Source organism: Taudactylus pleione, unplaced genomic scaffold, assembly GCF_031769625.1.
Source record: "Taudactylus pleione unplaced genomic scaffold, aTauple2 ptg000086l, whole genome shotgun sequence".
NCBI classification, from domain to species: Eukaryota; Metazoa; Chordata; class Amphibia; order Anura; family Myobatrachidae; genus Taudactylus; species Taudactylus pleione.
The window spans coordinates 23,101,524-23,124,448 of record NW_028284488.1 but is presented as its reverse complement, the minus strand read 5'-3'; the positions used below and the strand labels follow the sequence as shown (position 1 = coordinate 23,124,448).

The 22,925-nt window shown below is 44.9% G+C and overlaps 1 protein-coding gene across 1 annotated transcript; it reads right to left on the bottom strand.

The window, feature by feature from the left end:
- Positions 1 to 1,447: 1,447 nt before the first annotated feature.
- On the bottom strand, positions 1,448 to 22,701 carry SUV39H2 (SUV39H2 histone lysine methyltransferase). The gene is made up of 6 exons (XM_088468925.1): positions 22,520 to 22,701; positions 10,190 to 10,335; positions 6,923 to 7,594; positions 3,605 to 3,751; positions 2,896 to 3,025; positions 1,448 to 1,859 (listed from the first exon to the last, which is right to left on the bottom strand). Exons 1-6 carry the CDS (start codon positions 22,536 to 22,538, stop codon positions 1,756 to 1,758), a joined length of 1,218 nt encoding a protein of 405 aa, XP_088325051.1. The 5' UTR covers positions 22,539 to 22,701; the 3' UTR covers positions 1,448 to 1,755.
- Positions 22,702 to 22,925: the final 224 nt, after the last annotated feature.

Genomic DNA, 22,925 nt, shown 5'->3' with positions numbered 1-22,925 from the left:
ACAAGGTTATAGTATTAGATACTGTGATTAAAACATCTCCTAAAGACTATGATTTAGTGTTAATTTGTTTCAGAACTATATATTTATACATTGTATCAAACAGTAATTATATTGCAGTAACATATCCTTTACTAAATATCCAACAATGACAATGATCAGCAGGATTCAATGCCCTTCAGCATTCACCTGCAGAATATATTGTTGCCATCATTTTTACTGGATGCAAAAAAACACATTTACAAGCACGAACTCTGATAGTGCAATAACATACATACAGTTATCCGTTTGATCTAAACCCTTGCCGGACTGTACCGCCATATATATTTTCCTCTGTCACATTTAATGCATTAATATGGTAATAGGTGAAGGAGACCACGCAGACACGCATTTCGCTATAGGAGGCTTTATCAGGGTTAACCCATGATCCCATGTCTGCATATTTTGCAATTTGCTACGGCTTGTGTTGGAAGGGACAGTTTCTGACAATAGCCTTTGTCGTGTTCTCTAATTTTGCCTTCTTGAAATATTTTAAGTGTGGTCTAGCGTTAGAAGGAAAGCTAAGAGCTGTTCCAAATCACTTCTCTACCTGCCTGATTCATGTCTGGTGCCCTTTAATGATACAGTGTACCCATACATAGAAACACTGGTGTCTATCCAGGCACATCCTTTTTGAATTTTATAACCAGAACTGCTCCCTGGAGGTAGAAGACTGATATTCCCTGGGTAGCCAGTCGTGTCCAGATGGGAAGGTAAACCCCTGCACTATAGAAAATAAACACTATCTGACCTACCTATTCTTAGAGCCAGGAAACACACAGTGGAAGAAGAAGAGATGCATTATACACATCTGGCGCATTACATATATATATATTTTTTTTAATCTACCAGTCTTCATGAATAAGCAATTTTATATATAAAATAAAATAAAAATAGCTTGAAAAGCCCACATTGAGGAAGGTTCCTATTCTATAGGCTCACCTAACACTGGTAGTACCAGTATACAAAACATTCCATTTTAAAGCAGGCATAGTGACTGCAGTGGTGTGTGCACTTTTCATGTATTTACAATCCTCTGAATGATCTAGTTACATTTGTAGCATATAGAAAGAATAAAATTACGGAAGACACCACAGCAAGTCCCAATAACTTGCAATCAGCTGCATAACAAATATTTGGTTTATATTTTGGTTATACGATGATGTATAACAATATACAAAAGAAATAGATTGTGCACTTTGTTTGAACCATGAACTACTGTTTAAGAGAAGTATTTATATCTTTATGTAGTTCTAGTGGTCAGTCAAATATATATTCCAGTATATAATAAATGCAAAAGCTCCTTTGTGGTTTGCATAAATGATCATTTGCAGCTTAGGACACAATTGTCAAAGAATAAAAGGGATATACTTTATATTTAATTAAGGTAAGAAATGCTTAGTCACTGAAATTAAATTTACATTCATTTATTATGCAATTTGTTTCCTATGTGGATCCCAAGAGTTTTGTCTTCAAACTTGTACTGTAAATTCAGATAAATTGTATCTTCTCTCCACTTTGATTTGCTTTTTATGAAAATGTCCTACAGAAAATCTAGCTGACTAGTGAAACCCTTCAATAATATGCATTACAATTTATTTAGCACAATAAAAACAAAATACATAGGAAAATCACTAAAATATACATGGTGTCCTTTTAAAATAAAACTTGTCACAGCATAGTAAAATATGTATGTCCGTTGTTAAAAATAAATTTACATTAAAGGAATCCTCTGCAGGTCGCAGCTCCACATCTGCAAGCTGTCCGTACTCTTTTCTTAGCTGGGCTCAACTCAATAGAATCTGTACTAAGGTCTCCAGAACCTGAAATAACAGATGAGGGGTATACATCTATACGTTTTATAGGTCAGCTATTGGCTTGACCTTTTAGCGGCCAACCAAACTTAAAGTAGATGTTTATCCAATATAATAAGGCATTGAGCATCTAAAATACATAAAAAGGTTCCTACAGTTAAAGCAATGTATTAACCACATTCACAAAATATCAATATACAGTAAAAACACCTACAAACCATTAGTCAATAACACCACCCATTCATTGGTTGCATTTATAATGGATGATCCAGTAAGCCAAAAATGGCACCGTAAATACAGTTTCTACACCTCAGGGAATTCATTGGGAATGAGATTTGTGACATAGTAAGCGTTGATAGTATTTTATTATCCCGTGACAAAACAATGCATAATATTTGGGCGCAAAAGTACAGTTTGAAAAGAAAAAAACATTGATCCTAGAGGATTTCCTAACAAAGACAACTGGAAAGTTCTGCAAATTAGTTGAAATTACAAAAAACACATATCTATGCTAATATTATAAGAACGTTGTGTCTGTCTGTTTGTTACAAGATGATGCAAAAACTGAACTGTTTTTCATGAAAAGTACAAAAAATTTTTTAGTGGAAACTCCTAAGAAATAATCTGCACTTTGTTTCAACTCGATCCATCAAGTTAAAGCTGAACAAGAACAAAAAAACTTATCGACATCAATGCAAGAGAGAAGTGTGGCACCATGTGCACGGCCAGTAAGGGGAGAGTTGCTTAGGGTCCGCACTCTCTTGAATAGGATAGGCTATATAGCACTCTGTGCACAGGGCACACAGTGACATTGGTGTGAGTGGTGGGTGAAGGCACTGCTGCCACCATTCTGTATAGCGCTGCTGGTCACGTGGGCCACTCCCGCGATGGGGCCCCTATGCAAAGCAATACAACTAGAACACCTCAAATAAAAGTTTTGGCAGAAGCGATTTCATCGTGGGCGAAGCAGAAGGCAACAGCTAGTGATAGATATAGACAGACACACACACACACACACACACACACCTATCCCAAGCACAGCTACCTTTCATTTGGTAATCAAATGTAAGTTCCTCTCCAGCTTTGATCGGTCTTGTTGAAAACAATGCAATACGAGGGAGACGCACATCCAGGTTATCTATGAAGACGTTGTACACTTGAAGATTGGGATCACACTAAAATGCAAAAAAGAGGGCTCTTAAGCAACACTGGTAACATACTGTATAATGATTAATGTTATAGCTACAGAAAATAAATGTTAAAATGTGTGTATGTACAGAACGTGTACACATACATCCTCCATGGGCTACACAACGCGGGAAGCTCTGTGTGACTCGGTAGCGCTGAGCATCTTTTCATGCAACTTTTTCCCTTCAAATGCGTCTCATTGGAACAGCGATGCGACTAGGACGCACAAGCAGCTTCTGATTAAAATGGTATGCGGCATGCATTGTGCAACTGTGAGTTTATCTGCATGCGAAATGCTACGTTACAGTTTCAGTGGCTGACACACTAACGTAGCGTTTCGCATGCACCCGCACATAGAATATAGGCACAACTAGAAGGGTGCCAAGGCTAGATGTATGAGGACACATCTGTAAAAAGGGAATAGCAAATTGCTATATTCAGTCTGTTCAACAATAAACAGCACGATATAGAAGAAATATATAAGTTTGTACGGATTATGGGCAATCTGCAATAATTTTCATATTAAAAATTTAGAGAATTTTTTCCCCTTTTAGAAATCTGCTTACACTGTGATTTACAAAGTGTGAGACATTCCCATAACGAGCGGCATCAACAGTAAACTCATCTGACTCGTAGTCTAAGTCAAAAAGATAAGTGATTCCTGTACTGTCATATTGCTGACCTCTTCTCTCTGCTTCCTCACTTGTTATTACCTGAAATAAATTATAACAGAAACAAATGCATTAACATTCTATTAGGTTTTCTTACAACAATTTTAACTGTCCACATTTATTATAATAAAATTATGGTTTAAAAATGGGAACTAAAAGCAAGGTTTTGACTGGATAAAAACAGTGTCACGGATGCACACCATAAATGCATATATAAGCATTATTTTTCCAGAAAGGTGCTCATTTCCCAGTGTTACATACCGTAATTTGTAATACGTACTGATTTTGTTTATGGGAATCAATATCAGTAATTATTTATACCGTACCCACACAAATTATAATTCCTTGTGTTCTTGTCCTGAAAATGACAATCTACACAAAATGCCCAATAAAGTGCTTTAATTGAAATTGAAAGAAAGTGAACATAACTGTTTTCTTATAACACCATCATGAAATATTTTGTGCTTCTCCCTTTAGCATTAATCCATCTTTCCAAAAATCTGGGTTCACGTAAGTTTTTATAATAAAATCTGCAGTTTAAAATTGTAATGCTTTTTTTGTTTTTGTATGTGTTTGAATGAAACACATAAAACGTTATAATATGGTCGCTCAACAAGGAACAGCATATTGCAAAATAGTGAAACTACAGCATTTTAAGCAAGTGGTCTGACAGCTAGCACTTTCTCTCTGTGTATTTTCCATTAAAATTGCTTGTTTTCCCTAAAAGAAAACAGATAGCTCCCTGCAGGTTCAGGTTTTGTCCCCAAGTCTCAAAGCCCTATCCAGGCCCTCATGGAAGAACAGTAGAAAATGGGGCATCCGATAGGAAGGTAGCAATCCCCTTCTATTGCACCACAAGATCTTAATCATTAACACCCTGCAATAATTTTTGTCCAAAACTGGTTTGCTAACCCCAAGCATGACCTCAACCTCCCCTCTCTCAGACAAGCCCTTAGCCTTAAAGATCATGGCTTCAACATCCACACTGTTAAAAGCTACGCAAGCTAAACCTCAGTAATGAAACAGTCCTGGCTTATCAGCTCTTGGAGGCAGATATCATGAAGGTTTGCCATGTTCAGAATGATCATTGCCAATCAAGAGCAACCAGAGTACCATTTATTGTTACCTTCATCAGGACCAGCAAAAGCATTTCTACCAGGGGAAACTAGTAAATCATATGAAAAGTTAGAAGTAACCCACATGGCTTCTACCAACAAGGTCTTCAGATCCCTTATTCTTGATCAAAAGCGCTTCACCTTGTAATTTAATTGAGATGCCATCATGTCAACGTCTGGCAAACCCCATCTTTCCACAAAATGTTTACATAACTGCTGGATGAAGGGACCATTGACTGAGGTGCAGAGAATTGCCTGTTGCAGAAAATCTGGTTTACAGATCTCCACCTTTGGAATAAACACGGCCATGATGGCCAGAACATTACATTCCACCCATTGCAATATATGCTGCTAATTTTGCTCCTGGAAAGAGAACAAAGTGATATGGCATGGTCTCATTTGACCTTTATGGCCTTTACTTAAACAGAGCACTAAACACTCTGGGCTCAATCTAATTTGGTGCAATATTCTTGCCCTAACAAGTAAAGCGCGGCTATTTGCTCTACTTATGGTACAGACGGATTCATGGCTTTCTGTATGCAGCACCATAGGGATGCGTACAAAAATCCATGAATCTGGGGCAAGATAGAGCTGCAATGGGGGAGAAGGTCCAACGCTGCGGCCGGTGTTGACATGCTTTTGCAACAGCAACTCGCCCCCCTTCCTGAGTGTGAAGGGGCAAACTCAGTTGAAGTCCAGCCTTCTGATGCATTTTTGGAACCAATTTGATCAATGTGCACGGTTAAATTATGCAACTTTTCCATTGGAATTTCAATTGATTTTGAGCAGGAACTTCCTCCAGTAAAACTACGCAAGCTGCACAGAGTAAAGCGACCATTTTCTCCCAGGCCTCCATGCAAAAAGACTTTACTAGTCCCTATAATGTGACAATGTTCTCATTCACAGAGATGGTGTTAATGTGGTTTTCTTATGGGTTATGACCCATCCAGAACTGTGCCAACTCACTTGCATGGGCTATGTCTACTCCAGAATATTCATACACTTTGTGTCTGCTTTCCAGGCATTAAACCTGAACATCCAGTAAGCAAAGACCACTGAGCCTCAAATTCTAACCCAAATGTGCTAATTATCCAGAGCAGATTCCCCCAGATATTCAGAAACACCAGTGCTCAACCAAGTAAATGGCCTCAATCTTCCAGCCCACACCATAATCTGCATTGGAATGTGAACAGTTAAATTTTAAGAATTATACAGGCTTGAAGTTTAATTTCATTTTCAACTTAAGCAAGTGGGTTCTGAAGGAATATTATGGTCACTCAGCAATGTAGGACACAAGTGAAAGTTTTTTTTTTTTTTTTTAATTTTTATATACCTCACATTTCTACATTCGTAGAAGAGATTTTATCACTGTAGTATCCTTTAAGCTGTAGCAAGTTTTAAACAAGTATTTGTAATTTCTACACACACCCTATTAAATTTCTGAGCAACAACCTTACGCTCATTTGCAATTAACATTTTTTTTGCATTAAATACACATAATACAAATTGAGAACTGCACTGTACAATTATCCCTATAGTAGGTCTCCCATCATTTTGGAGATAAAACCATGAACCCCCACGCAGTGCCATACAGGGCAGCAGTGCATCATGCCGGACCTCCCATGAAAGCATGATGTCTTGCTGAGGGGACAGGGTCACTAGCACTGAGAAGTACAGCACTGCCTGGACCTGTAGAGGCTGCAGTGTGCATGCCTGGAGCATCCAAAAGGTTGCTCCATTAGGCATTGCAGCAGCGATACTTCTAGCCAGATGAAGGGGCCGTGGGGAAGCGGCAGTACCGCCCACAGAGCCCTGCACGATGGCACCGCTCACCCCCCCCCCCCCTGGTTACGGCCCTGTCTAAGAGACTAATGCAACAAAATAGTTGTAGAGCCTATTCTCAATAAGGCGGCCATGCAGGGAATTAGAAGTCTGGGATTATAGTAACCATAAACATGCTGTCTGTTCCTACTTTCTCATGGGGAAATACTAAATTGGAGCATAACAATTCATAAACAGTGTAAATATAAGCACACCCAACAAACAAGTAGACAAGTAAATAACAATGAGAATGTCGAAAAGTGATTGCAACGCATACCTCACCAACATATTCCATGACAAAGCTGTGCCTCTTGATTTTCTGGAGTGTTTTAACCCCCCAGCCACGTCCATTGTGTGTCCTAAAGATGCATAAAGAGTAGGGGGGCCCTTTCTGTACCACACGATTGGGACAATCCAAATCGCATTTACATCTAGAGTTGCATTCATAAATAGGCCGTCCAGGTTGAATCTTAATTTGTTTGTGTTCACTGTAAGCGAAAAGAACCCCTGCCTCCGTAGGGCAACAGTTACCTGTAAAGCAATCTTTACAATCACAGCCAACAACGGCTTCACCCAAAGTATTAACGCCGGGAGAAGCCTTGTAATCATTAATGTAATAGAAGTCTCTGGGAGGACCCTCAAGATCCACATTATTTTCTACAAATAGAATCCCATTATGGGATTTTTTCCTATTCAGTTCTTCCTCCCAACGCTTAAGTGCAATTCGTTGCTTTGCCTTTTTGACAATATAGTCAGCAACTGAACAGTCCAAAGATTTAATGCTAGTCTTTAGCATGCTTTCTTTACTGGGCTTCAGTTTAGACAAATACTTGTAGAGATCACTGTAAAAGTGCTTCAAAAGCGTTGGACATTTAAGGTTTTCTTTGGGTTCCCATGTATTATTTGACTCCGGCCATCCTTTCCATTTTACAAGGAAGTACTCTGAACCCTTTAAAAACACAAAAAAAAAAAATACAAAAAACATAAATTAATATAAAATTATTTATCACAATACATAGGCCTTGATTCAGCAAGGAACATTGTTGCGTATATGCACACAATCAGTCGATTAATTCGCACTGCGCATGCATTGCAGTGCACGAACTTGTAATTGCTATGGGAACTGTCTGCAGAGGCTATACAGACCCAAAGCAGAGTGATTGACAGGAAGTGCCGTTTGTGGGTAGTGACATGGGATGGTCGGGCGAACGCATGCGTGCCAGTGCATTTCGAGACTGTTGTATGGGCGTGCATAAATTAGCCACTGCGTTATCCGACGCCTACTGAGGCCTCATAGCGTGCGCAGATCTGGGCTTCTTTAGCTGTGCGCATGGGTCAGATGTTAGCGATTGTTTCACTATGTTGCCCTAGTATACGGATGTGAGTAAGGGGAAGTGGGCGTCCTTATGTCAGGCTGCGTAAACAATGTACATGCACACATTTAAATAGCACCGCTGATATTGGCAATGTAGTTGCGTGCGTATAAGCAGATTAGCGTTCCTTGCTGAATCAGGCCAAAGAGTGAGCTCAAAGAGTCTCTCTGCAGTGAGTGCGGTCTCTGGCTGCAGATCTCCTCTGCAACATGGGAGACCAGTGGGACAAAGTCAATGGGGATCACAGAGCCGCCAGAGACCCTGCAGCACGGAGCATATTACTACTATTAGTAATATGGCCATATTACTTAGCACAGATTTTCTGCAGGGAGACTTGCTTAGCAGAGTCACTGTGGATGGACTTTTTGAACTCACTATTATAATTACATTTGTAAGGCATAATTTGGTCAAAGATGGTTCTAAACACTGCTCTACAGAATGTACATAGCAAATTGTTACAAACAGGGTAGAGGTTATGGCCCGCATTTATCAACGAAGCATAACCCCTTTAGCGCTCGCTAAAGGGGTTATGACTTTCTGCATTTAACAAACAGCGGTAATCGAAGATTACCGTTGTTTGTCCCAGCATCTAAAGATGGCGAGAGCAAAGCTGCCCCCCATTGACTGCAATGGGGACCCAGTGCGGCAATGGGGACCCAGTGCTGCCTTTTTGGCTTCAGCGAAGCCTTTCAGGCACTGCCAGGTCCCCGTGTCAAGCACATGCGCAGACGGACCATCGCATATGCGCATTTCACAAGACCCCCGTTGCTGGCAGCGTTAGGCTGTCAGCAGCCCAGCGAAGGACCTCGCAGACGAGGAGCAGTTTGCTGGAACAGTGGATTTTTCGTTTGTATCAGTGATACTAAACAAAAAATACTGATGGGGTTTGCCTTCGTCGATAAATGGGAACCTTTATTTGTAGCAATAACCCAGTGACGATTTTGCAGATTTAACCCCTAAACAATAACTCTCATAGGTGGAGATTTCTATTATAGGAATGGGCATTGCGTGTACAGAATTTGACAGAAAATAAGCAAGTTTCATTTACTAATACTGTAGTACAGAGGTTCCCAAACACGGTCCTCAAGGCTCCCCAACAGTCCAGGTTTTAGAGATAACCAGGGTTGAGCACAGGTGGTTAAATCAAATTGACTGAGGTACTAATTAAGTCACCTGTGCTAAACCATGGATATCTCTAAAACCAAACTGTTGGGCAGCCTTGAGGACCGCGTTTGGGAACCTCTGCTGTAGTCATATTGAAATGTAATACACCACAATAGCAATATGGTTTTTATTGAATTATATACTAGAGAATACTCAATGGAGGGGCGGGAGATTTAATGGGCACCCGACAGAGCAATTCAATTGTTGCTCCAATAAGAGCGAGTGCTGTGGATGTCACATTCCTGTTCTCAGCCTTGCAATGTGGAGAGCACAAATGTGCAAAAAGTCAGTGGTTTGGGTGCCCTAATCAGGACTTTAGACGAGCTTAGCCACTTTACGCAGCTCAATAATGGGCCCACAAAAACAATTGAATTACCCCATCGGGTGACCCATTAATTATCACCACCCAAAAAACACTTCAATCATCCCCAATGGTCTCAGCGGGAGTACTTGCTAATATTGACATATTCCTTTCCTTGTTTAAGAGATTGGTGGAGGAATGTATTATACAAATTTCAATATATGTTCTTACGTTTTGTTTTCTCCCATCATACAGATGTGTTCTTGGTCATCTAGCCTCAAAACACCATGCAACGTGATATGCCTGGTATGAGTGGGCCACCAGGTCCCATACAACTGTGCTAACATTGGGAGTCTTTTTTTGGCAAAAATGCATTTAAGTCGAAATGCGACAAGGATGCACCAGGAGACTCTCACACACATATACAAGTGTTACATATCAAATTAACCTGCAGAGTCTCCTGGTGCGTCCAAGTCGCATTGCATCTTATGACATTTTGAGCAAGAAAAAAAAAAAAAAAGATGCCTGGCATGCCAAGAGGGGCTGTTTGGTGTGACTTCAGCAAAGACGAATGAGGACACATCTGTATGCCCTGCAAGTATGGAACAGACGGAAGCTACTATTAGGCAATCATTTTAAACTGTTAAGCAACTGAAACTTTATGTTCTTGGAACGGTGTACTCTGTCTGACCGAGATATTATATACCTTTTTTATTTTATGATCACAGAGATATTCCACTTCATAATTATTTAGATTTCTCCTGGTTATTCCAATACATCTGCAGATAAGGGACTCTTTCCGACACAATTCCTGAAGAGTCTCATTAGAAGCAAGGCATGGCACACACCAAGCTGTGGGGATAAAGTTTATTGTTAGCACTCTGTTTTCTATACAATGCCAACATTTTAAAATCAAGATCAAATTGCATAGGACAAGAGAAACAGCCATATTAGACACCATGTACTTGCACAATTCATTTGTAGCACAGAATGGGACCTTTTTTCCAAAATGGCAGGAATATGCAGAAAAAAAAAAAAAAGCTGTCAAGACATTTAATTTGTTAACCCAGGGAGTACATGTAAAGTGTGTGTGTGTGTGTGTGTGTGTGTGTGCGCGCGCATGTATGTTATATACTGTATAGCATTCTCACTAGGCTGTACCATACCCTGCTAGCTTTTTACGGTATGCAGTCGGGAAACAGGCTGCCTTAATACCGGCAGCCGGGTTCCCGGCTGCTTTATCCCGGTGTGGGGGGAGGGTTAGGTTTAGGACACCTGGGGCTTGGGGGGGGGGGGGGGGGGGGGGGAGGGGGGACTTAGGGTTAGGCACCCCTCCGGGAGGGTTAGGGTGTTAGGTTAGTTTATACTTACCTTAGGGACGATCGGGATTTCCAGCGCTGTCGGGCTTCCGCTGCCGGGCTCTGCTGATCTGTCGGGCCGCCGGGATTCGTACTGCCGGCCATGCGGCAGCCGGGATTCCATACAGATTCCTTTTTTACATGTTGAAATGCACCCTGCCCATTTTTAAACTGTTTTGTGCCCTGTGGAGGAACTTCCCTGGAGCAAACTGATACACACTAGTATGGGAGCAAGCGGAGCCCCAAGGAGGCGGGCTGTACACCATTAAAAAAAAAAAAAAAATGAGGACTTTGATAATCCCGCTCAATGTCACTGGTGACAGCCCGCCACCCCTCACGAGCCAGCAGCCTGTACACGGGGCTTTTCACTTACCATCATTTACATTGTTCACCGAACAAGTCACGCTGCAGACACACGCCAATCAAAACCAACTGTGAGTGTGTCTGATGCTGCCTAGCTATTATTCCGGGAAGCAGACTGCCTATATACCGGCAGCCGGCTTCCCGACTGTCTTATCCCGGCAAGGGTGAAATGCCGGGCGTGTAGATGTAGACGCCCGCATTTCCCTGACCAGCGCCCGGCATCCCGATCGTAGTGATGCCGGGCGCCGCGAGCTGACAGCCGCAGGGGTGGGGGGGGGTGGGGGAGGCTTAGGTTTAGAGCTCCCGGGGGGGACTTAGGGTTAGGCACCCCCCGGGGGACTTAGGTTTAGGCAGCAGGGAAGGGGGTGGTTAGGCACTTGGGGGGGGGAAGTTAGGGTTAGGCACCCCTAAGAAGGGTTAGGGTGGTTAGGTTAGTGGATACTTACCTATCCACGATCTGGATTTCTAGTGCTGTCGGGCTTCCGCTGTGTCGCACTCTGCTCCTGTCGGGCTGCCGCTGTCGGGAATCAAACCATGCGGCCGGCGGTATTTCATACCCATTCCATTATTCCAGTGTGCAGCCTCATATTGCTCTCTAAATTGGAACTGCCAAGCTCACTGCTCCCTGATATAGCTGGGAGCCTTTGACTGTCAGAGCACAGAGCCAACTACACAAAGCTGGCAGGAGCTAGCAGGTTCCTTGGGTGGTCCCCCTCCTCAACCACTACCTGCAGGATCATTCCATCAATAGGCGGACAGAGACCCCAGAACCCTACACCGATACCACCTAAAACAAACTGGCAGGAGGTAAACAGCTGATTAAGTGGCCTTTCACTGCAGAAGGACTTTTATACAACTACAGGAGATTGCCATGTAGGATCCTATTACTACATAATAGGATACTATGGCATACTATGAATTGGGGGCCCTGCTCTGCGGCTTACTATGAAGTGGGGGTCCTATAGTGCGGCTCACCTTGAATTGGCGGCCCTGCTGTGTGTGGCCAAGATATTGTTGTGGGGAAGGTGAGCAGTAACATCACTGCAGCCTCTGGCTCCAGGCCTGCTGTCACTGTGCGACTCTGGACCGTCATACTCCACAGCCCCCCTCACCTGAATGCAGGCATGACTCCTGTTCACTGCACAGGTGAGGAGGTGGTGGTGTTAGCGGCATGTGGGAAGTAGCCGCACTGAGCTGATAATAAATCAGCATAGTAGTAAATGGGAGATTAATTCTGTACATTATTAATTTCCATCCAAGAGTTTGTTTCATGTTTTCTCCTTGTGTGTATTTAGTATGTGAGATCACACTGGGCCAACATTATGCTGTGGCTTTGGCGTTTATGGTTCAAGTTTTTATTAATTCAACCAGTATCTGTCTCACACATATGAGGGTGAGAGGAGTGCCAGCCACGAGGCTGTTTGCCGGCTTAGCTTAAAATCTTTAAGCTGTTAGAGCTGTACCATACCTATAAATTAAACTGTGCACCTTGCCTTAATGACTGAAGGTGCATGTTTTTTAAATAGTAATCTGCTCCAGTTAGCTCTAAAACAAACAGTTAAGTTTACGGGGTTTTTTGGGTTGTTTTTTTTAGATGAAGAACTAATTTGGGTTACTTTTAATTTCAGCAGCTCGGAATTCCGCAGAGATGTTTTGCATCCAGAAATACTGCATGCATTTTATTGAACTCTAAGGCGCTGTGACTGTACTGTATGCAATCCCCATCAGTGTTCTCCCCAGGCTGTTTTAGGCGGGCGCATCGCCCGGCAGAAACAGCCTACCGCCCGGCACTTTCCCCCGCCGCATTCCCGGTCACCCTCGCTGACCCCTGCTGTGGAACGCTGGCCTATGGAGTGACCGGAGGCTAAAGAAGCCTCCGATCGCTTCAGAGGCAAGCATTCCCAGTGATGCACTGCGCGGGTGACGTCATGACGTCACCCACGACGTGAGGACCCTGCCCTGCAGGCCTGCTGGATCTATTAGATCCAGTCAGAGCGAGGCAGCGGGAGTGGGAGCGCGAGCGCCGAGCATGTTAAGGTAAGTTCTTGGCTGGGGCCGGGACCAGTCTGGGGACACTGCATAAGAAGCACTATTTAAGCCTGGGGGCACTGCATAGGGGCACTACTTCAGCCTGGGGGCACTGCATAGGGGCAAGGCAAAACTACCTTGGGCACTGCATAATGGGCACTTTTGACTGAGGGCCAGTGGGGGAGCAGCCTGAGACCTGTCGGGCTGGAATGGTAAGGGTGATACCCCTTTTCCCGGCACGCGCATAATTGCGAAGGCCCCCACCCGGCTGCTTCTTGATGCCACCCGGCTAGAAAAAATTTCTGGGGAGAACACTGCCCATTTTGTCCTAGGCTATCCATGACACCCAGGAGTGTCTGGGCCTTATTTCAAATGCAGAATGAAAAAAGGAATATAGTAATATAGGAATCAGTATGAATGGTCAGCGGTTCAAATCCCGACGCCAGAATACCGGCAGGAGTGAAGATCCCGACAGGTAATTTAGGCAAGTACAACTAACCCTGTCCCCCCCTAACCCTCCCTTAGGGGTGTCTAACCCTAAACCCCCCATCCCTGCAGCCTAAACCTAAAGGTGCATACACACTAGACGATATGCTCCCTGAGCGATATCATCTAGTGTGTCCCCGTCAGGCTGTGCTCAATGTCGTTCATGACATTGAGCACAGCCGCTGAACGATATCATTAGCGATATCGTTCAGCGCCGGGCTCTCTCACCCATTCCCTGACATGCAGCAACCTGACGTCGTCAGGTTGGCCTGCATGTCAGCGCGATGAACGATGATGACGAACGACCCGCGGGAACGCGCGTCGTCGTCATCGTTCATCTTTTTTGTGTTAAAAATGGACGATAAAGTGGACGACTGAACGATAACGATATAGTTATCGTTCAGTCGTCCACTTTAATCGCCCAGTGTGTACGCACCATAAGTCCCCCGGGGTGGGGGGGAGATACCTAACCTTAACCCCCCTTTCCCCTAACCTAACCCTCCCCCGCATCCCATAATAAGGCACTCTCCTTCCTTAGACAGTAGAAATATGATCATTAAAAAGTTAGTTTTTCACCAAATTAAAGCCTCTAGATTATTTTTGCGGTACAGAAATATAAAATTGTTTATAAGCAAGCTTCAAAAATATTAGAAGAAAAAAAAACAAAAAAACACACTTTTCTAATATTCAGCGAATTAAAAAAAAAAGAAAGAAAATTACCAGCAATCCAACACCACAAAATACATGTCCCACATAATTAAACCCATTTTTTAGATTTTTAACAAAAATCAGTTTGAAAAATTACGCATTTCTTGGCCAAATTTTATGATTTAACCCCATCACAGGGCTAGTTGCATGCACAACTGAATATCTCAAGGTCACTCTAAACGGGAGTGATAATTAAATGTCTTTAAATGAGAACCACAGACCAGATTCAGTACTTTTGAAAGCAAACCCAACATAATACAACATTTTTATGTATATGAAACAAAGAATAAAATCTGCAAGATTACAAATTTCATACTTTATTTAAGATACACACCTTGCAATGTAAAATACCTATGCAAAATGTAGAAGCAAAACCTGTAGATACACTGATATATCCAGGCTGGAAGCAAAGACTTTTTTTTTTTTTTTCAAAAACAAGAGATATGGTAAGAACTTACCTTTGTTATCGCCGTTTCTATGAAGTCCATAGGGTCCACAGGGTTGACCTTGGGGTATAGGTTGGGAACCAAATCCGGGCACCACGCAGTTATAAAGCTTTCAGCTCCCAGGATGAACTGGGTCCACTCTCCCTATAACCCCGCCCCCAAGCCAGAGGCACCTCACTTTGTAAGTAGCCAAAAGGAGGAAAGAAAGAGAGAGAAGGCTGGAACACTCAAGAACCATACTCACAGAGAAGGAGACAGGAAACCGGTCACCAGTAACACAGCCCATATGAAGCCAGGAGCGTCACGGCGGGCCCCCTGTGCACCCAATGGACTTCGTAGAAACAAAGATAACAAAAAGGTAAGTTCTTACCATATCTCTTGTTTTCTACTTCAGGGTCCATAGGGTTGACCTTGGAGATGTCCCAAAGCAGTCCTTAAAAGGGTGGGGACGCTCCTGTGCTGAGAGGAGAATCCGTCGCCCAAAGGAAGCATCCTGAGAGGCAAAGGAAACCAATGCATAGAACCTTAGAAAGGTCAGGACAGAAGACCACGTGGCCACCTTGCAAGGCAGAACAGCCGAGGTGCCACAGTGAGCCGCCCACGAGGGGCCCACAGCCCGAGTAGATTAAGCATCAACAGAAATAGAAAGGTCTTACTATGTGTAGGCCTCTGAGATAGGCATACGAAGCCATCCAGCCAATATCTGTTTATTGGCCGGCCATCCTTTCCTGTGAAATCCAGAGATCACAAATAAGGAGTCCGATTTCCTGAAGGAACTTGAACGGACCACGTAAATCCTGAGAGGCCGGACCACAGTCAGTCAATGAGGCCACCCCAGCAGATAGGACTGGAGACTGAAATGTCGGTACAATGAGTTCCTGAATAAATGGAACTCAAAAACCACTTTAGGAAGAAACACACAGCAAGTTCGACTCACAACCCTGTCTTGGTGAAATATCCAGAAGAGGGAGCCCCATGAGAACGCTCCCAATTCCGACACTCTCCTGGCAGATGCAAACGCCATAAGAAAGAGAGTAAACCATAAATCACATAAGGGCTATCAAAACTAGTGGTTCACTTGAAGGCCCCAGGAGGGCACGAAGAAACATTGCCAAATCCCAAGGAGCCCGTAGGGGGGATAAAGGGAGGTAGAAAAGGAGGATCTGGATACCAGAGAGTGGAGCAATTCCACATCCAAACCATCCTGAGAGTGCAGAGACCCGCACTTTCAGGGAGGCCAGGCTGAGGGCTAGACTCAAGCCAGCTGGAAGGAATGCCAGAACTTCTGGAAATCCTACACACCTGAGGATCGTAGCTACAGGTACGAAACCATAACAATTATGTATGCCACATTCTGTGGTAGATCCCAGCAAAAGCTGGCCTACATGCTCTAAACATCCCGATGATGACAGAGCCAGAGAAGCCTTAGGTCCGCAGTAGGGATGCAGTCAAAGACAAAGGACCCAGGTCCAGGGAAAGACAAGGACCCTGAGACAACAGGTCCGGATATTGAGGCAGCAGGAATGGATTATCGATGGAGAGACTCCGAAAATCCAAGTACCAGAGACGTCTGGGTCAATCTGGAGCCACCAGCAGGACAGTACCTTCGTCTTGATTGAACTTCCAAAGAACTCGAGGAAGAAGGGAAACCGGAGGAAACAGGTACACAAATTTGAAGGACCCCTTCACCGACAATGCGCCACCGAAGGTTGCTTCAGTACCTCTAGTTCTGCACCCTAACATTGGCAGTGTGTGATAGTCAGGCGGCCATGAGGACCACCTCTGGGAGGCCCCCTCTGCTCAATAGGAGTTGAAACCTCTCGGAGAAAAGACTAGTTCCTGGAATGCACGTCGTGACGGCTGAGGAAGTCCGCTTCCCAATGGAAAACTCCCGGAATGAACACTGCAGAGATGGCCGGGAGGAGACCCTTGGTCTGTGTCAGAATGTGTGACACTTCCGTCATTGCTGCCCAACTACGAGTGTCTCCAAGATGTAAGCCACTGTTGTGACACTGTCGGACTTACCGTGAAGCATGTGTTAGGCCAGAGCGAAGGCCCAAGACAGCTTGAAGTTCCAATAAGTTGATTGGCAGGGCGGAATCGACAGACGTCCAACTGCCCCGAAAGAAGTGCGGACCGGTCACTGCGCCCCAGAGACTGGCTTCCGTAGTAGAGATTACCCTAGTTGAGATGGCCATAGCCACCCAGATAGAGACAGACGCACCTCCCGAGAGAGCATCATCGTCTGAACAGTAATCCGATGGAGAAACCGGTTTCATCTGGAGAGGATCAGTTTTTTCAAAGGCCTGGAATGGAACTGAGCAAATTTCACCATTCCGAAGGTAGACACCCTAGATTCCAGAACCCGCATTACAGAGTGAAATGACACTTATCGACTGTGGAGACATCCGCTCACTTGTAGTTGAAGAGTGGAGATCTTGTCTGACGTCAGAAGGATTCTCTGATTCTGAGAATCCAGCAGAGCTTCCAGATGAATCATACCCTGTGAGGGATTCAGGGAGGACTTTTTCCCAGTTGATTAACCATTCGTGCTTGTGAAGGAAAGCAATGGTTAACTGGAAATGGCCTTAAAGTACATTGGTGATCCTGCTAAGAGCAAGAGGTCGTCCGGATACAGGAGAAGTCGGATACCCTGAACAGGTGGGCTGTCATATAAAAAGCCATAAATCTGGTAAACCCTGGTGGGGCTGTGGACAGTCCAAAGGGCAGATCCTGAAAATTGTTGCTGTGGCACAGAAAACCTGAGCTAACACTGATGAAAGGGCTCTATAGGTATGCGTCCTGAATATCCAGCGATACCATAAAGTCCCCAGGTTCCATAGCTCGGATGATAGAGCGTAGGGGGTTCCCTCCTGAACCTAGGCACCTTTAGGAATTGGTTCAGGGATTTGAGATAGAGGAAAGGCCAATGAGGACCATTCGGCCTCTGCCCCAGAAACAAAGTAGAATAACCGGTAACTAGCTGAGATAGCGGGGCTGGCATAATTACCCCTGCTTACCGCAAGGACTGTATAGCATTCTGGATTTGCAAGACCTTGTTCGGGTCCGAAGAAGGGCCTGTGTAGCAAAACATGTGGAGTGGCCGTCTGTGCAATGAGAGGGCGTACCCGTGAGAGACTTCAACTCTTACCCAAGCATCCGTGGTGACTGGACACCAGCACTGGGTGAAATGAAAGTGTCGGTATCTCACTCTGGGATCCCCCAGATGAAGACCTGTCCTGTCAGGCTGAAGGTTTATCCTAGGTTTATAAGCAGGGCGTCTGGATGTCTAGGCCTGCTCGGTACCGGGTATGGCGGTCCTTGTGGAGGCCGACAGCTTAGGAAAATACTGGCCTTTAGGCTGTCCCTGAGGACAAAAAGACTCAACAGATTTAGTCCAAGGCCTTGTAGTGGGAGTAGCTGAAGGCGGAAATTTGCCGAGTGATACTGCCAACGTTGCTACAATCTTCTCAAGGTCAGGACCAAACAAGATCTCCCCAAAATAGGGTATCCATTTTAAGGCCTATCTTGGAGTCCACCTCTGTCTTCCCTGAGCGCAGCCATAGGGTGTGGCGGTGGATACAGTCGCAGCCGAAACCCTGAAGGCTAGGAAACGCCAACATATGAAACTGCATTTTAAATGTGAGCAACAAAAGGCATCTGATCCCCAGATGAGGGAAAAAGCTCTACAAATGCAGCAGCCCAGCACTCAATAGCATTAGCCACCCATGCGATAGCGATGGTTGGACGGGCAACAACCCCTGAATGCGAGTATATTGATTTCAGGCAAAGTTACCACCTACAGATCCGTAGAATCAGTCCGGGCAAGGATGGGAGGCGTAGTATCGCTCTTAATCAGACTAGTAACATGAGAATCCACCCCAGGAGGGGATTCCTATTACTTGCAATGACCCTCAGGGAATGGGAAACATGAGGTAAAACGCTGTTGTGATACTTCTTATCTGGCAATTGTCAGACCCCCACCATGTGATCCACCCGCTGGTCATAGAGGGGGAAAAACAGCCGAAGACACTTTAATGATTAAACTGCAGGTGATTTGATTTAGGTGCAGGTTCAACATCCTCTATAACTATGGTGGACATGACCGCCAGCACCAAAGCAGGGATAAAAATACTTGATTTAGGCTCCCCCTCATGTGAAGGAGTCCGATACATCATCCAGTGCACCCTTGGCTGACTAACTGTGTTTGACAGCAGTGCTGACTGGGAAGTAACCACAGGGCGTTTATTACGCCATTTTAGGTTTCGTAGAAATGACATCCACCCAGGGTGACTGTTGTGGTAATCCCTGCAAGGGAAATGACAGACTATTGCAGTGTTGGCTAACCTTGACACTCCAGCTGTTATGAAACTACATAACCCAGCATGCACTGCTACAGTTTTGCTATTAGGGCATGCTGGGATATATAGTTCCACAACAGCTGGAGTGTCAAGCTTAGCCAACACTGGACTATTGTGATACCTGAGGGAATTTGAAAAACCCCACTAGGGAGCAGTAGTCTGCGTCACAGGGGTAAACCGCAAGAACTGCGAGATACCCTGACAGCTAAGGGTAGCATGTTGAAGCAACCCCACGTGGGTCACAACTATGGGGGCCGCCAGGCGATCCGCAATGGAGGCCCAGTGTCTTTAGAAACAAACAACCCAAGGGGGATCCTGTAAGGGGCCCGGGCGCCCCATACATAACCCTTACCGAGTCAAATCCTCCATACTCACACCTGCAGCACATGGCTGGCAGGATAGCAAAAATGGGTGCAGTATCGTGCTCTATTTCCTGGTTAGACATATCTGACTAACCACCATCGTGGAAATATCAAGCAGTGCTATACTGGTCCTGACTAACGCTAAGATTAGCTGCAGGGACCCATTATCAGCGTATGCAACACACAGTTCCATCTAAAATATGGCAACGTGCAGCATGCAACAGTATGTGACAAATCTCACAAATATTGACAAGTATATACATGTGAGGTCTCAGAACCACCCTAAGTACACCTGTATTAGCTCATATTGTAAAGAAAAGGGATAGATATACACTGACAGGTGAGAGAATAAAGCAGACAGTCAGCACTACCATAAGTCACATACAATGCAGAAATATATATACATAAACATTACATATAATTTACTGCAAATGTCACTACATTCAACTGCCCAGATTCAGTGTCTGGGAAGGCTATAGCGCTGTGTACACGGATCTAAATGGTGAGGTACGCAGGAGGACTGGACTCACTGTCATCCTAGGAGTTCTCTGCCGTACCATAGAGAAAATGGCCACCTGGAGACCTCAGAGGAAGCGTGGCCCACGGAGGAAGCAGCTCAGGGACGCCAGACTATGCCCTGGAAAGGCGCGCTGAGCTGTGGAGCCGCTAGACAGGGAAGGCTGCCTCCCCTGGCTACCACTTAACCCCTGGGACGCTGGTTCCCACTGCCGGCATAACTCCCCGGGGCCTTGCGGTCACACGGGGTATGCATCCGCAGAGTGGGAGCCCGCCGCTGCTAGCGCCTCCGGTCTGTCCCCAGAGACCGGAGGCAGGAGACCCGCGATCTTACTTGTCCCCGTCAATCCGGCTGCAGCCTTGGGATACCACCAGAGCCCGGCTAGTACATTCTGGGATCCTGTCGCAATCCCCAGAGCTGTACTGACGTTGCGGCGCCGGCGGGGTGTAGGAAGGGCAGCTTGGACGTCCAATGGACAGTCTGATGCTGCCGCTCTGAAGAGTTCCAAAATAAAAGTTTATCAAACTCAAATAAAAGCTTAGGGGCTGTTAGTCAGCCCCCCTGCACATAAAGGTGACTCGATTGCGGCGGGCCCCAACTAAAAACTAAGGTGCCTCTGGCTTGGGGGCAGAGTTATAGGGAGAGTGGACCCAGTGCATCCTGGGAGCTGAAAGCTTTAAACTGCATGTTGCCCAGATTTGGTTCCCAAACCTATACCCCAAGGTCAACCCTGAAGTAGAAATACTTATTAGAAGGATCGCAATAAATAACAGACCATAATAATAAAAGTCTCACTTATACAAAATATATAAAAAAAGAAAAAAGGTCTGTTCCTAGGAAAAAAAAAAAAAAAAAAAGATTGTGATCCAGTTTAACACAGATAACCTCACTTCCCACAATTTCTTTAATAATTGACGGCACAACTATCTAATCCAGAAGTGCACCATGTTGGTGTTATCCTGGACTCCTCCCTCTCCTTCAAACCACACATTCAGCACCTCTGACAGTCCTGCCGTTTCCATCTCAAAAATATTTCCAAGATTCTCACCCAGGATGCTACTAAAACCCTTATCCACTCACTAGTTATCTCCAGTATGGACTATTGTAACCTAACTGGCCTCCCTGACTCCCACCTCTCCACTCCAATCTGTCCTCAATGCTGCTGCCCAGCTGTGCATATACCAGCCAGTTAGAGTAGCAAATACATTGCAGTTTTTCCTGCATACCTCTATATGGATTGGGTACGAGATCCCGATGGGCAGAATGCAGACGCCGGCATTCCGACGGCTGTAGGTTAAGTATCCTAACCCTGCCGTCCCTGGTGCCTAAACCTTCCCCCCCCACCCATTCTTACCGCCAAAATACCAGCTGTCGGGATATTGAGCGTATCTACTCTATACCATTAGTGCAACAAGGAGGTAGCTTCACAACACTTTAAAATTATACTTCAGTCCCATTTACTCTCATACATTAGCAAACAGTTGGGTTTTTTTTAAATTAGATTGGAAGGGAATATCGCTTTACCAATTAAATTGTGTTATTGTGTATTTCTGTGGCACACTTAAAATGTTTTGATGGTTAAGTATTAATAATGTTGCTGAAAGAATAGCCCTCAAAAACCACCATTGTATTTTACTTAGTACTTCTGTACACTGTAAGCATCAAAACGAAAGCAAAGCGATTACTTTTCATAACGTGATTTGGTCCATTTATGCAGCAGCAAATCAAAACTAAACCTGCCTGATATGGGCAACAAAATTAGAACACATTGAGCAAAGATCAATGCAGTATTACCAGTACGCCGTCAGTCTGTAGTTTTTAAAATGAAAGCAAATATCTGCTGGTAGCCATAGGTTACACGGTAGATACAGGTTACTGAACCTTCTTATAAATCAGTTTTCACAGTTGTCCAGCACAGATTAGTCACACAAACAGGTCCAGTAACACTGACTGCAGTGACAACAGTACTGTCCTCACATGGGATGACCTAAAGCCACTGCACCAGGACTATACACCGCGCAGTACCTGCATAACAAGCAAGCTGTGGACTTCCAGCTACTAAACCATGCTGGGTGTTGCAGTTCCACAACAGCTGGAGTCACAGGTTGCGTGTGACCCATGTTGTGCAATGGCTACCAGCAGCTCCCAACATGTATAAGCGGCTTCTACTTCCGCTTTTCCAGGCACTTTTGTATTTTTAACAGCCGCAAACTTTAAACACCGGGCGGTGGATAAACGTGCAACGATAGTCAGCCACACAAGTGTAGCCACCCTGCAGCAGGCACGGCGCACAGGAGCCGCGGGCGGCCCGGCCACACGCACCTAGCGACTACGGCGAGGGGGAAGCAGCCGCCGCAGCATTTTGTATCCCGCGCGCCAGTGTCATCATCAGCAGCGCGAGACTCACCTCCACGCGCCGCAGCCATCTTGTGCCCCCGCCAATCAAATCTCCTTCTCGTGACGTCACGACCCCGCTCTCTTCTCTACCTCGGCCAATCTCCGAGCTCTATAACCGTCCGCAGCCGGAGCACGCCCTAACGTCACCCGGGGCGGGCGTTGTCGGCTTTGGGGCGGCTGTCTCACACAGTCAGCACTGAGCAGGGGCTTTTGCCGCCAACACGTCCAGTTTTAGTACAGAACTGTAGCGATGCTGCTTATAGTCGGTGTTACGTGGTCGAACCAAGACCAGTTCTAGTCCTAACTGGTCTCACAATTTACAAACACATGCAGTGGCTTATAGAGAGATACAATTGCTGCTATAAATACATCTAAATGTACGCTACATAACCACACAAGTGGTGTATGAGGAATTG

Bases quoted from the DNA above. Each gene is read 5' to 3' on its own strand.
- SUV39H2 (XM_088468925.1), bottom strand. The intron at 7,595-10,189 runs GTATATAATATC...GTGTTTTTAAAG, and splicing joins GTGATCATAAAATAAAAAAG to GGTTCAGAGTACTTCCTTGT. The intron at 1,860-2,895 runs GTAGCTGTGCTT...CTGTTATTTCAG, and splicing joins ATTTGATTACCAAATGAAAG to GTTCTGGAGACCTTAGTACA.